Source organism: Oryctolagus cuniculus, chromosome 3 (genome assembly GCF_964237555.1).
Source record: "Oryctolagus cuniculus chromosome 3, mOryCun1.1, whole genome shotgun sequence".
Classification (NCBI taxonomy): Eukaryota; Metazoa; Chordata; class Mammalia; order Lagomorpha; family Leporidae; genus Oryctolagus; species Oryctolagus cuniculus.
Genome location: NC_091434.1, coordinates 63,375,776 through 63,391,752, shown reverse-complemented (window position 1 = coordinate 63,391,752; position 15,977 = coordinate 63,375,776). Strand labels below are relative to the sequence as shown.

General features: G+C 40.0%; 1 protein-coding gene across 2 annotated transcripts in view; it reads right to left on the bottom strand.

Moving 5' to 3' along the window:
• PDE11A (phosphodiesterase 11A) overlaps positions 1-15,977 on the bottom strand; it is a 450,256-nt gene that overhangs the window by 108,346 nt on the left and 325,933 nt on the right. For both annotated transcript variants that reach the window (XM_051849396.2, XM_051849397.2), the window contains exons 11-12: positions 10,827-10,973; positions 10,459-10,566 (exon numbers count right to left, since the gene is read on the bottom strand). In XM_051849396.2, coding sequence (XP_051705356.2) covers positions 10,459-10,566; positions 10,827-10,973 — 255 coding nt within the window. The remainder of the gene's footprint in view (positions 1-10,458; positions 10,567-10,826; positions 10,974-15,977) is intronic.

The following is a 15,977-nucleotide window of genomic DNA, read 5'->3' as shown; positions in this document are numbered from 1 at the left end:
GAATAATTGTGTGTTAATTACAGAGTTCAACCAATAGTACTAGAACAAAAAAAAATACTAAAAGGGATAAAGTATTAAATTGTACATCAATAGTCAGGACAAGGACTGATCAAGTCACTGTTTCTCATAGTGTCCCTTTCTCTTCAACAGGTTTCCCTCTTGGTTGGTGCTCAGTTAGCTGTCGCCGATCAGGGAGAACATAGGATATTTGTCCAACGTGAATTAATGCTATAACTAGTACTGAAACAGTATTTTACACTTTGTGTTTCTGTGTGGGTGCAAACTGATGAAATCTTTACTTTATATATACTAAATCGATCTTCTGTATATAATTGAAAATGAATCTTGATGTGAATGGAATGGGAGAGGGGCGGGAGATGGGAGGGGTGTGAGTGGGAGGGAAGTTATGGGGGGGAACCAATGTAATCCATAAACAAAAAATAATTAATTAATTTACATAAAGGGAGCAGATTTCATGTATTTCATACATTCAGATTTAAGAATATAATGATACTTCCCAATCTGCCTCCTTCTTCCATTCTTATTTTTCTTTTAATTTTTGCAATGATATATATGTATATATAATTTACTTTATAATGACAAGCTTAATCCCCCACTAAATAAAGAATTCAACAAATATTAAGCAGAAAGACTACTGTTCATCAGGAGTATAGAAAAGGACCATAAAAAATAATCAAATCTCAAGATGTCCATTATCACTCATATACATTAAATTTTTTGTACTATATATATATAACAGTTTACACAAATCAGACAAAACATGATATTTGTTTTTTGGAGACTGGATTACTTCATTAAGCATTGAATCCTACTATTGGAGGTACTAAATGATGAGAGATTTCCTAATGAGTTTATCCTGTTGACTCTGAGATCTGGCAAATAGCAAACTAAAAGGCAAGAAATCCAATGATGTGCTAGAAATTCCTAATAGTTGAAGAAAACCCAAGCCAGAGTGCTTCCCTTCAAATGTTGCTGATATGCAGACACTACTGCAGAGACCTCAGTGGACTGGCTGGGGTGGAGGGAATAGCATGACTTGTTTTTGGAGAGTCTTCCTCCTGTCTATCTATCTCTCTACCTCTTCCGGACAAGAAGAGCAAAGCGTATTGCTCAGATCTTTCCAAGGATTTTGAACGACATGGTTTCTCAAGGAAGCACCTCCTCAAGAGGAATCTGTACACCACATCGCTGGTCTATGCCCTCATGGCTTATCCTATCTACAGATGCCTTGGATTTGGGGGTCCTTTGAGCTGGAGACTTAAAGGCAGCATTACAGCAACATTTAATTTCTAGTACACAGAACAATGCAGGGTCACTGTCTTGGCCTTCAATTTGGTGCACATATATGAGCAAGACTGACATTCTGAGATTTGGTTATTGTTTATACTCTTGAGGAACAGTGGTTATTCTACTTACTACTTGTTGAATTACTTTGTATACTGGAGGGTTACGCTAATGATTGTAAAGTGAGTTGAAAGTATGCACTGTAAAAATTAAAATAAAAATAAGGAAGGAAGGGGGAGGGAGGGAGGGTAAGGTGGGAAGTTATTATTAGGCTCTCAAAACTGTGTATATGAAATACATAGGGCCGGTGCTGTGGCTCACTTGGCTAATCCTCTGCCTGCGGCGCCAGCATCCAGTATGGGTGCCAGGTTCTAGTACCGGTTGCTCCTCTTCCAGTCCAGCTCTCTGCTGTGGCCTGGGAGGGCAGTGGAGGATGGCCCAGGTGCTTGGGCCCCTGCACCCGCATGGGAGACCAGGAAGAAGCACCTGGCTCCTAGCTTCGGATCGGCGCAGCGCTGGCTGTGGCGGCCTTTTGGGGAGAGATCCAACAGTCTCTCCCACTCACTGTCTATAACTCTACCTGTCATTAAAAAAAAAAAAACATAAAATGTGTTTCCTTTATATAAATAAATTAAAAATTTAAATAAATAGAATAACTTCAGCCAAAAAGTGCTCTATGAGGGTATCATTGTAAATGCATATTCAAGGTAGTCATGTTCTCTGAAAAAATGCCCCTATTGCCATGTTGATGGTTGGGCATAACATGAGGAATCTATCAGTGAATCCTATATCTCCTAATGGGAACAAGGTTCCAACAGAAGGGTGTCTACAAGCAGCTCCAATTCAGCACCTATCCCAGGCTTGGGAGAGTCAGGGCGGCAAGAGAATGGCTAAGGTAGATGTTTGGGTCCCACCTGTATTTACAGCAAGCTCAGCGTTCTTCTTTGGAAGACTGTTTTGTTGGATTCACGATGGAATGGCAGCCTCTCAACACATAAATCCAAAGGGTAGGCTGATGAGTGTCAAACTACTCCATATACTTCAAGGCAATGGTTTTAGGCAAACGAATTTCTCGGGCTTTAGGGTGGAAGCGGATCTCAACTGCCTGCCAGAAGTGCTGCTGAGTAGATTCCTACTGTTCAGTGCTACATCTTATGAGGATGATGCAGCACAAGCGAGAGAAGAGCAGATCTTCCCTCCAATGGGAGGAAGAGCCCCACTGCCCAGACGACAGGCCCCAGATTGAGTGGTCACTCCCTTGGCGCTTACAGTAGTGTCTGCCAATATTTGGGTTTGGGTTTGCTGAGCTGAGAAAAAAGGTGCTCCAGCCCCATTTTGAGGTCCAGTGAGCAGAACCCTTCCAGCTGTGACATACCCAGCACTGACATATTTACATGTCTCCCTCTAGCAGAGCACACGGCACAACATAAACCACTTGCAGGTTGTCTCACTTTCCCTGGGAGCCCAATTTGATTGAATTTTCTCTTTCTTTTCAAGATAAATGTAGCCAAATATTGATTTGGCATTAATTAAATATTGATTCAAGTCTACAATCATTCTTTCCTTACCAAGCTCAAGAGTTGGTAGTTTACACTGAAATGACTTTCTTTTGCAACCTGAAATTTCTGAAAACGCTTACTATCAAACCAGAAAACTTCAGCCATGTGTTGGGCAGATTATTGACTCTTAACATCAAATAATGTCACCAATGCTTTTCCATATAAGTCTTAGAAAGGCAAGGCAGCAAAAACTCAATGGCATACAGGGTACAACTATATATGTTGAATGAATGTTTGAGGCATGAATTTTAAATTTGGATTGATTTTGTACCGTTTTTATTTTTAATCCCAAGAATTAATATTTATTTATTTTTTGAAAGGTAGACACACACACACACACAAGACAGAAAGAAATCTCCCCTCAACTGGTTCATTCCCCAAATGCCCAGAACAGCTACTGAGGGACCAGGCTGAAATTGGGAGCCAGGAACTCAATCTGGGTGCCACACATGGGTGACAGTGACCCAACCAGTCAGGCAACACCTGCTGCCTCCCCTGGTACATATGAGCAGGAAGCTGGAATTGGGAGTGAAGCTGGGACTTAAACCTTTGGCACCCCAAGTGAGATTTTAACTGCTATGTCAGAAGCCACCCCAAGATTTAATTTTTTAACTGCTTTATTATAATTTTAAAGACTCATTTATTTATTTGAAAGGCAGAGATAGAGAGGGGCAGAGAAAGAGATAGATTTTCCATTTGCTAGTTCATTCCCCAGATGGCCCCAGTGGTCAGGCCTGGGTCAGGTTGAAGCTAGGAGCCAGGAGCTTCTTCCAGGTCTCCCACATGGGTACAAGGGCCCAAGGACCTAGGCCATCTTCTGCTGCTTTCTCAAGCACATTATCAGGGAGCTGGATGGGAAGAGGAATAGCTGGGATTCGAATCGGCACCCATATTGGATGCCAGCAGGGCAGGCAGAGACTTAACCTTCTAGGCCACTGCACCAGGCCCATAATTTTAAATCTTTATTTGGAAAATTAAAAATAAACAAAAATAAAATACTATAACGAACCCCATGCATTCATTGCCTAACTGCAAGGGTAATCTACATTTCGCCAATCTTGTTTCATCTGTCTCTACATGTAGTAGGTTTTGTTGTGTTTTGCTTTTGCTTTTGCTTTTCTTGGTGCTAGGGTATTTCAAAGCAAACTTCTGGCATCTGTGAACACTGTTTATTTCATTCTCAAGATGTCCTGATGTGATTAAAAATAGATTGCTTAGTATATTTTTGCTATCACTTTTTAATTAAATGTGCAAAAGGATGAACAAGTGGTATAGGAAAGTTTTCAGACTAAATATTTCAATAAGACTTGGTAGTTATGTGTAAATCACAAATAAAACGAAAACCAAGGTTCCCATTTCAATTGAGATAACATATAAACATAGCTGTATGGAGGTATCACATACCTTGCATTTTAAAAAGACACAAAAAGAGTATCAGCCTGTTAGGGGCGTAGCTTTCAAAACTAAGAATGTATGTGCTTTCTGCTTCTTTTGTAGACAAGGACAGTATGTTCTGTGCATATCTAGAAATACGTCTTATTCACAATAAATTACTGGCAACTGAACATAACACATGAGCTGCGGGCACAGAAAGGAAGCAGATCGCTTGGTGCACGCTAACTGTGCAGGGCAGCCCTCTCCAGGCGCCGGAGGGGTCAGGGTGGCGGATTTCAATTCTACGAGGCCTCTCGAAAGCTCACCCAAATTTTTATCAGCCACCAGTGAGTCCAAATCGAACATGAGCCCCATGAAAAGTCTAAAACTTTCAAAAACTCCCAACTTAACACCTTTACGTGGCAGATTTCAACCCCCAAGAAAGTACGACCAGGAAGCCACCCGCCGTGGAAAACGGAGGCTGTGATAAACGCCCGTGGCTCCGCGGCTCGGTCTCCCTGACCTGAAGGATTTGGCCGGTGTCATAAAACACGAAGCATCAGATTAAGCAGTTTACCAACACTGTAAAAAATGCAAGAATAAATGCACTTTGATTAAAAACCCTATATTGTAACTGGGCAGCCCTGGACTCCACACCACACATATTTCCTCATGAGTCTGTGACCATGAGCAGGAGCTCATCCTTGGCCTGGAATGCCGGCCATGATCATGCTCATACACTTGCACAATTTCCATGTCCTAAGACAAATACCCGGCTCTGGCTGATGGTGCGGGAGGATTTATGTTCACTAGAAAGGGAATGACCCAGAGCTCATGAATGGCAGCGCTTAAAGTGAGTTATGGAGGGTAGTCTCCTGTGAGAGGAAATGGATTGGATTATCCTGCTGCCCAAGTGCCTGTTTGGTTATTAGCACACCAGGTTCTTATTTTTGTGCAGCTCTGCCTTTTTTTCTCTTATAAAGTAAACGTGGATAAAGGGAAAGTCAGCTAGAAGCATGAAGTGCCTAATGGGGACCCTGAGATGCAGGCAAAGAGAATGAAAACAGAAACCTCCTTCAATGTAATTTAAACATAATATTTAAATTGATTAGCTCCATGGTTAATTTATAGTGCCTTGATATTCTGCCAAAACACTATAAGTAACTCCTTTCCTGGATTAGAAATTTGCCATTCTCTACATTACCTCTACACGAAGATTAAAGAGCTTGCTTTTCTAGCATACGGATTTATTGTATCATTATGATCATCTTGCCATTTATTTTAAAGTCAATGTAACCAGCTACTGCCTGTATTGATAAGGCATTGCAGTGTAAAGATGATGTTTGGTGATCACAAACGTGGTTATGGTTACTTTATTGTAACAGAACATTCAGATCTTTTTGTATGTCCCAACGTTACAATCTACAAAGGAATTCGATTTCTGTTGAGGTTAGGATTCTACTTATTGAGCAAAAATATTTGATTTAAAAATTTGATTGTTTTTGTCTTTCTTGGGGGAAAGAAAAAAAGTCCTCGTTGTGCTTCTAATTTCTCCTTGAGAAGAAGTTTTCTGCCTCAAAAAGCCAGGGTGTCCCTGACAACTGCAGGCCGTGGCGCATTACCCTCAAGCTATGAATAGGGTGGATCTCCCCCTAAACATCCCTTCTGCTCTCTGAATGATCAATAAAACGGTTTGGCTTATCTCTGAAAATAACCTTGTTGACAACACAAATACGGACTTAAGCATGTTCCCTCCACACTGAAGATTTAAGGAGCCCCCAGGAAATGTCAGGGGGTATCACAGTGATACTTGGTTATTATTAGTGTTTAACTGAAATTCCCCACCAGCGGCACGTGCCAGCACCACCATAAATTTTAATGGGAGCATGTGCTCTTCTCTTTTCATATCCAGTGAATTCTGCAGGATCACAATATTCTGTATGAACCCTGGCTGAACCCTGGTGTGATGCGAAGAAAGAGCAAGATTCTCCCGCAGTGATAGCTGCTCATCATTGTATAGTTGTTGATTTTGTAAAAGTGGACATCGAGCAGCATGGTTGCTTGAATAATATTACCCTGAACTAAAGTCACTCATTCAATTAATCTTTATTGAGCCCCCCACAGGATGTAGGGCAAGCCCAAAGTGCTAATGAGTACATTTATGGGATAGTAAAGAATACTGACTCTTAAAGAAAGCTCTCCCCTCTTGAAAAAGCTGTCAGAGCGCATACGTCACTTATAAAATCAAACACCATCTTTGCAACCTTGGCACCACCACAGGCCTTTTATTCTACAGAATACCAACAGAAGTCCAGTTGTTTCCTGTATCTGATCTGTATCATGAATGTGAGAAATGTGTCCATCATCTTTCATTATGTATGTATGTGCTCGGTGGAATATTTATTCCACGAGACTCTATATTAAAAAAAGAGAATTTGTAAAACTGTCATTGATTTGAAGGTTTTTATTTCTTGTTTTAACCATAAATAGTAGCTAGCAGTACATATTGTACTCACTGAGAAAGTTCAAAGTATGTGTGTAGTAAATTTTAATGATCCAAACATCTCTTTAAAAGTCAAGGATAACATGGAAGTTCCTGTTTTTATAAATTTGAAATTTTAGGCTGGAGAGATGGGACAAATTAATAAGTATTCAATAAGGTTCTCAGTGAACTAAATATCCAATATTTTATATCAATTATCTATCCTACAAGGTAGTTTTATTTTAAAGGAACAAAACTGCTTTGTTACCTACATATGAGTCTCAGTACTTTTGCAAAATGCAATTTTGAGTCAGTAAATTTTTTTCATGTGTGAAATGATTTTAAGGTTAAAAGTCAGGAAGCTGGTGCTCGTATTTATAATTTCCTTGTCCTGTCACACGGAGATGCCAGCATTTGCCCAGCAGTGACACACAACTACGCAGGTTCTGATGTTCAGACAATGTACTTAGGAAAATACACAATCCCAGCTTTAGGATTAGACAGAGAACACTGTATCATTCACACTAACAGCACAGCCGGCAAGGAGGCAGGTGCAAAACAGCTTGTCCTGATGGGCGGGGCTCTTTTCTGGCTCTCTGGCTTTGTTAGTGTCTCTTTTAGGGAAAACATTTATTCTGTGGGATGTGGGCCTCAGTTATCACCTGTGCCGGAAGAAAAGAAGCACCTTCAAGGAAGGCCAGGAAGGTTCTCCTCCCCGCCCCGTCTTTTCTAGCAATGGCAGAGAAATTTTGCCTTGGAGCGCCATCTAGAGGAATTTTCAGCACATATCTGCTGTGTTTGGCTTTGTGATCCCATCTGAATCCAGTGGTTGGTGCATAGTGAATTTCTTTTTCTCCAGATTAACAGAAAATTTCTAACTTATCACATGGAAACAGAATATGAGGTCACTTGAATGGAAATAGGACCACAGATGAGATGAAAACAATGAAAGGCTTTAAAATCTACAGGAATTCCAGAAGCATTAGTGCCTATCCAATGGAAATAAGGAAGGTGTCATTTTCTCTTAGGCTGAGGTCATATTTCAGAAATTAGAATTGATGAGTGAATTAAATTCAATTCTGTCTACATTGATCAAGTAATTTCTGTCATCTTCATAATTATTTTCTCAGTTAAAAAATTCTGCTTAACCAGATTATTCACGGTCAAGCTGCAGAAGATGCTTGTATTAAGAACAAACAGAAGTCAACATTTTCAGCCTAAAGTAATTCTCATTCATTTAATAAACAGGAAATAATAACTTTTCCAGATGTGGCTGCACAGTTCAATGTGAAGGAGAAAAGTGATATCCACTAACATTTTCTTTCCAAAGTCCTGCCCATCCCCTCTTATAGCAATGAAGTCTTTCCTTTTTGTGCTAGCATCAATACAAAAACAATACCCAAACTAACAGAGTACCTAACACATAATGTGCTGGAGTGAAATGGGTATTTTGAGATTTGATGACTGTTGACAGCCCTTGTTTCTACTGCGGAGGAACAGTGTTTTTTCCTTCATACTATTTGTTGAACTCTTTACCTAGTGTAGGGTTAACCTTATGAATATAAAGTATTCTGAAAATAGATCTGTGTAAAAATTAAGAGTGGGAATAGGAGGGAAAAGGGCTGGAGCTTAGGTGGAGGGATGGTAGGAAGGGAAGTATCACTATGTTCCTAAATCTGTATATATGAAATACATGAAGCTTGTATACCTCAGATAAAATGTTTTTAAAAATTAAAAAAAAATCTTCTCTAACAGTGATACTCTTCAACACTGCTGAGCAGGTTTGCAAAAACAATCAAAACTTTCAAATATTTGGACTAGTTAAGTATTCCCATTATGTTGGTGTAGTTTAAGAGTTCCACTTTCTTCAGTTTCTTGGAAAGTATAGAGATTGCTCAAATCATGGAAACCATTAGTGATGAAAAATGAATATATATTTACTTCCAAGTGTCCACATTGATCTTGTCACCTTTGCCAGCTTCCTCCTCCCAATTATTTTAAGGCTTGTCATAGAAATCTGTCCCTGACTTCAACATTTTAAACACAGTGTCACGGTCAACTCTTTTTCCTTTGTAAACAAGTTTCCTGCTTACCTATTTTGCAATTCCAAAAATCCATAGGGTCAATTCAATAATTTCCTTATTGAATGCCCTCTCTGAGCCAGACACATGAATTCTGCACTTGGAAAACTATTGCTTGTTTGATTTGGAAAATCAACATTATGGGTTGATTTTTTCTCCCCACATAATGCTGGCACTTGAGCAGTTAAGCTTCACGCTTCAAAGCACCCTGACTGTATAGGTAACGGAAAGACAGAATCACTGCAGTTTTTCCAGGCCCATCTGTCTGTTCCTTAGACAGCTGGGGACTCAGAATACAACTACCTGAATATAAAGTGAAGACATTTCGGTCCCATCTTCTTCCACCATATATGCATTTGACTTCAATTCAATCCAATATACATTTGTTGTAAACCTACCAAATGCATGATAGGGTGCAAGGTGCTGGTGGCGCCTCAGTAAGTAGGTGCTCAGTAAACAAATGAATTGTGCTGAAAGAACAAGAAATCATCTCTTCCCCCAAGCAGCTTACTCCACAGGAGAATGAGACGTTTGTTACTTAAGATACAATACAACGTGCTGTACTAGATACAGTGGGGAGAAAGAAGTAATTATTGATGCTTTGGGAGAGGGGAATACTTTGTGGAAAAGCTAACATTAGATCAATGTCTTAAAGGATGAGCAAAATTTTAATAGGCAGAGAAGAGGGCAGAGATTTTCATGAAGAAGCAAAATAGTCTTTGTTCAATTGGAACAAAAGAAAATGCATTTCGTTTGGAACTTCTGATCTTGTGTTTAAATTTCAATCTGGGTGCAAACACATAAGGTATTTGTATTTATGTCATGAGTCTCTCTCTCTCCTTCTCTCTCCCTCTCTCTCTCTCTCCCTCTCTTTACACATATCCATATATAGGTACTATGAGGCCAAAGAAACCAATATATTTGAGCCAGAAAGCATTTGACTTGATGATAGCTTAACAATGTAGGTGGAAACAGGGCCAGAACAATCCTTAGTTCTCGCCAGAAAATGGGGATGAATAGAGGATTCTGTTTCAATCTTTGCCTCAAACATTTGCTTTCAGATTTAATTCCAAGGCTTACCTCTGGCCAGCTGCCCCAGCTATCTCTGCAAAACAGATTGAACACCATCACTGGGTTACAGCGGCTGGGGTAGAGGATTTAAGCCCAGTTAGCCTCTGAATTCTGAGGGCATCTGTTCCCACCCCTTCCTGCTCCCTGGACTTCCTCTGGTATTCTCCCAAATAGGTGTTCTCAACGAGTTTCCGTGCTCTGGTGGGTAATGCTCACACCTCCCTTCTTTGGCTTTCCAGCAACCCAGCAAGTCTTATCCAGTGATCTGTTTTATTACTCAACTCTGAAAAAAGATTACTTGGAAAATTCAAGTATTTCTTTTGTAAAAGCACCAATTTACCCAGGTAAAATGTTGAAAAGAGGCTCAAATCATCCTTCCAAGGCTACATCTGCTTCAAGCTGTCAATGACTTTACAGTTTTAAAGCCTAGAAATTGTTGCTATCAAATAGAGACTTGCATAGCTGAGGCTGCTAAGCCATCAAACCACCATATGGCCAATGTCCAGAGAAACGGACACGTAAAAGAGAGGGTCTGTAGGTTCACACGCATGGAAGAAGACCTTCCACCACCGCTGAACACACTTACAGTCAGCATGGCAAACATCAGCTGGCACACGTTGAAGGCGTGTCTCCAGTTGTGGTATAGAACCATGCGGTAATTTTTCCTCACTGTCAAAAGCCACCTGCACAGCGTCTGGAATGGGAAGGCAGAGGGTGGGTCAGGCAGTTGTAAATGTCTCCTCTGGATCTTTCCAAAATGATGCTTCAAGTTGAGTGGCCCACAACGGTCAGAGCTCTTCCCACAAACACCTCATCCAGTTCTCGAAGTCCTGTCACGAGGTGTGCGGGAAGAGATAATCGGCTTTGCCTTGTCTTTGGGTAGCCTGAGGGTAAGAGTGGCTAGCAAATTGTCCCAAGTGCACTTCTCAGGTCACCCAAGGCAGAACGTCTTACCTCATAGTCAATTTTAAATTTCTGTACCATCCCCAGCTCCATGAACATCCGGAGGGCAGCTGTAATCATGGCATCAACGTCGAGAGAAAAGTCATCAAAGTGAATGTCATCGATGGCCAGTTCTGACACCAGAGGGATGTTGGCGGCCTACAACAGCAAAAGACGCAAGTCAAACCAAGTTCACCAGCTTCCCCAAAGCCCCTGTCCTCCTCTCCTCTCCTGCTTATCAGAAGTGCCACATAAATCAGGCCTGACCTGCACTTACACCCTGATACAACTAAACTACAAGCTGTAAATGTCTTTTGTTTCTGAACTGCAAATGCCCCAAGCAAATGAAGTTGGGGGGGGGGGGAGGGAGGAGGAGAGGCAAGTCAACTGGAAGATAAAACTCACAGAGTAGATATAGCCTGCAGAATTTAGAGTGCAGCACCATCTAGTTTACTGAAAACACGGTCATACAATACATTCTGATACATATTACAGAGCACTAAATGCAAGAAACAGCTGGGCAACTGGCAGCTGTGAATTTTGATTGCTGCGGTTCAGGAGAAGGAGTTGGGAATACACCCTTTGCCTTGTTCCTTGTGCTCTTAAATCCTGCAGTTCTTTGTTACACACGTGCTCCAGACTTTCAGAAGGAAAGAAAGGATCAGACAGTGCATCTCTGCTGTGGAATATGTTGTCTTGATAAAATAGAGATGTTTGGGGCCAGCGCTGTGGCATAGTGGGTAAAGACACTGTCTGCATTGCCAGCACCCCACGTGGGTGCCAGTTTGAGTCTCGGCTGCTCCACTTCCGATCCAGTTCTCTGCTATGGCAGAGAAAATGGCAGTAGAAGATGGCCGAAGTCCCTGGGTCTCTGCACCAGTGTGGGAGAACCGGAAGAAGCTCCTGGCTCCTGGTTTCAGACCAGCGCAGCTCTGGCCGTTGCGGCCAATTGGGGAGTGAACCATCAGATGGAAGACTCACTCTCTCTCTCTCTCTCTCTCTGCCTCTCCTTTTCTCTGTGTAACTCTGACTTTCAAATAAATAAACCTTTGAAAAATAGAGATGCTTGGATGGTTAGCGTAAGCGCAGGTTTCATTGAAGGGGTACATTTTCTTACATCGTTTAGCATCATTCTACATAAACCATCACGTAAATACAGTTCTGGTCATACACATGCGGAGTTTTCAGTGTGCCCAGGTTATGCAGCTGTCAGTCTTGCTCAACATAAGCATAAAGGGAAAAAAATAAAATCTTTGGAAGTTATTTCTATGCTAATTTCTTTGAGTTTACCATATTGTTTGGGCCACTTTTCATTAAGAGTCGCTTTTATGTTTTCAGATTACCAGAGACATTCTATATTCATATTTCTACTCTACTTACTGAGTATCAATTATCAAGGGAGAAATTTATGCCCTGGAACTACTTTGGCTGAACAATTAAATACAAGCCTGGCCACTCTAAGCATTCCAGAAACTACATACTCAATCCCTTCCCTCAGAGCTCTGTGCTCTTCCAGGGGAGTTTACATCTCTAGGCTAAAATCCAAACATTGGTTTTCCCCCACGACATGGGCAAAGAATGACCAAAGATTTAAACTGCAGAACAACTAACCTTCTATTCTGAGGATGGCTTATTTTCATTAAAACATTAATTATCTTATCCAATAAATCATCTTAATATGTTAACAGCTTTGTAGGCTCTTGCTCCTTGGGATTAAAAAGGTATGGATTGTGAAATTATTTCTTTGTGTGTAGCTGTCCTTTCTCAGCATTTGTGTTCCCAAGGAAGCATTTTACTTTTTAAATTTTGCACATTTTTAAACAAATTTATAAATACAAATAATCTTAGGGTGAGACTAGTTACATGCACACAACAGCAGAACTCTTTTGGTACCAAAATTTTGCCTTATCCAGAAACAACCAATTTAAAATCATCTTAAAAATATTTTATGAATTTATTTTAGAGATGCACAGACAAGACAGAGTATTCCCATCTGCTGGTTTACTCCCCAAATGCCCATGATAGTCAGGCTGGGACTGGAGCAGGCCAAAGCTGGGAGCTAGGAACTCAATCTTGGTATTCCAAGTGGGTGGCAAGGAGCTAACCACTCGAGGCGTCACCTGCTGCCTGCCAGGGTGCACCTCAGCAGGAAGCTGGAATTGGCAGCAGAGTGGGGACATGTGCCCAGGCGCCCTGATATGGGATGTGAGAATAGCCAGTGGTGTCTTAACTGCTAACAAAATCTTTTAACAAAGTCAATTCACAATAGCTAAGACCTGGAACCAACCTAAATGCCCATCAACGATAGACTGCATAAAGAAATTATGGGATATGTACTCTTTAGAATACTATACCGCAGTAAGAAACAACGAAATCCAGTCATTTGCAACAAAATGGAGGAATCTGGAACACATCATGCTGAGTGAAATAAGCCAGTCCCAAAGGGACAAATACCATATGTTCTCCCTGATTGGTGACGACTGACTGGACACCAAGAGGGAAACCTGTTGGAGTGAGGTGGACACTATGGGAAACGGTGGCTTGATCAGCATAGCCCTGACTGTTAATGAACAACTTAATACATTATCCCTCTTAGTAGTTTTTTTTATCTGTTCTACTTAATATGACTGATTTAGTTCTGTAATTGATGCACAGTTATTCTTAAGTGTTGAAAATTAACTGAAATGTGATCCCTGTTGAACATGGGAGTGGGAATGGGAGAGGGAAGAGATGTATAATTTGGGACATGCTCAGGCTGACTTGCCCCAAGTGGTGGAGTTGGAAGCATACCAGGGGATTCCAATTCAATCCCATCGAGGTGGCATGTACCAATGCCATCTCACTGTTCCAGGTGATCAATTTCAGTTCACAGTTGGTCATGGTGGAGGGACTGGGAGTCAAAGGGAGCACATAGACAAGTCTAGTACCTGCTAACGCTAACCGATGGAGTAAATAAAGGGGAGAGTGATCCAACATGGGAAGTGAGATACTCAGCAGACTCATAGAATGGCAGATGTCCTAAATAGCACTCTGGCCTCAGAATCAGCCCTAAAGGCACTCGGATCTGGCTGAAAAGCCCATGAGAGTATTTCAGGCATGGAAAGCCAAGACACTCTGGCAAAAGATCTCTGTGAGTGAGATCCCAGTGGAAAGAACAGGTCATCAAAGAAGGAGGTACCTTTCTCTGAAGGGAGGAGAGAACCTCCACTTTGACTATGACCTTGTCTAAACAAGATAAGAGTCGGAGAACTCAGAGGGCTTCCATAGCCTTGGAAACTCATGACTGGAGCATGGGGAGATTACTGATGCCATAGACAGGAGTGTCAATTGGTAAAGTCAACAACAGAGTCACTGTGCACTTACTCCTCATGTAGGATCTCTGTCCTTAATGTGCTGTGCATTGAGATTTAATGCTATAACGAGTACTCAAACAATATATTTCACTTTGTGTTTCTATGGGGGTGCAAACTGTTGAAATCCTTACTTAATGCATACTAAACTGATCCTCTGTAAAAAAAAAAAAAAGAAATTATCAATTCCCAACTTGACTCTCACTGGGATTAAACATGACAATAGGTCTGCTCTGATTTCATCATCATTTAAAAAAAATCATCTATTATTTTTCACTTTATGTTTCTGTGTGGGAGCAAACTGTTGAAATCCATACTTAATGTATACTAAGCTGATCTTCTGTATATTGAGATAATCGAAAATGAATCTTGATGTGAATGGAAGGGGAGAGGGAGTGGGAAAGGGGAGGGTTGTGGGTGGGAGGGACGGTATGGGGGGGAAGCCATTGTAATCCATAAGTCGTACTTTGGAAATTTATATTCATTAAATAAAAGTTTAAAAAAAAATCTTTTAACAAAGTCTTTCTGGGTTTTATATTTATATATAATATATATAATATGTATACTTTATATAACATCATATATATTTTATATTTTATATATTATATAATGTACATTTTATATAACATCATATATATACATAACATCATATATCATAATATATATATATACATATATTTAGCAAAATAAGATGCCTACAATTTTAATTTTGGATTATTTTCTGCTCTAAGTATTATCTATTAATTTCCTGCCACTGTACACTGCATTTGCTAACCACTGCTGTATTATGTACTCACTCTTTTCATTCCTTAATATGTAAACTTTGCTTAGATTAATATTTGGGGAATATATTATTATGACTGTGTACAAGATATTCATAGCTAAGTCATGCAATTATTATGACTACTTTCCTCTTACTGTGCTTTGTACTCTGCAGAGTTAATAATTGTGTTTTTTAATGTGTGCTTAGTTTTCCATGTACTCATAATTAATTTCATCCTTAAGTTCTCTACCAGTTGTCCAAGTCTCCTCTGAAAACATTCAGATGTTTGGAGAATTCTTCAGTTTGTGAAAAAATCATTCCTGGGATCTTCAGTCCTTTTTGAATTTGGACTAGCTGTCTTGTACATCTGATGTGTATTTTCTACCCTAGGATGTTCTGTCATCAGAATTCTGGGAGTGTCTTCATCTCTTGCTTTTGTTTCTGAATCTCACTTCTTTCTCTTTCTTGGGTTCTCCCCTCATTGTGGTGAGTCACAATCTCTGTTAGTATTCAAGGTAGATTTGTGAGGACTCGCAGTCTGAAATGTTTTGCTCTTGTCACAATATTATTACATTTTTGCATTACTATATTTTATTTGTCTAGATATAGATTTCTGGTTTGGAAATCACTGGATTAGAATTTCAAAGAAATTGTTTTCTCAACTTTGGATGCTACTTTTGGGAAGTCAGAAGCTATTCTAGCCTCTTATACTTTGAAAATAACTCCCATTTCTACCTTATTTTTTTGTAGGATCTTCTTTTGCTTCTCTGAAATGTCATGAAAATGTGCATTGGTAGGAGTTTATTTTCATTATAATCCTAAGGACTTTATGAGTCCTTTAAAGTGGAAAATCATATCCTTTAGTTCTAGAAAATTTTTTTAAAATAAGCTCTTTGATGATTTCTTCTTCTGTCATTTGCATATAATTTCTTTCATTGACTTTTGAATGGTTTCTTTTCATTTTCTTCTTCATGTATTTTGCTTTTTCCTATTTTTCTGTTCTTGTCCTTTTTTCTCTTTTTTCAGGAAATAACATCTTCTCTTACATTT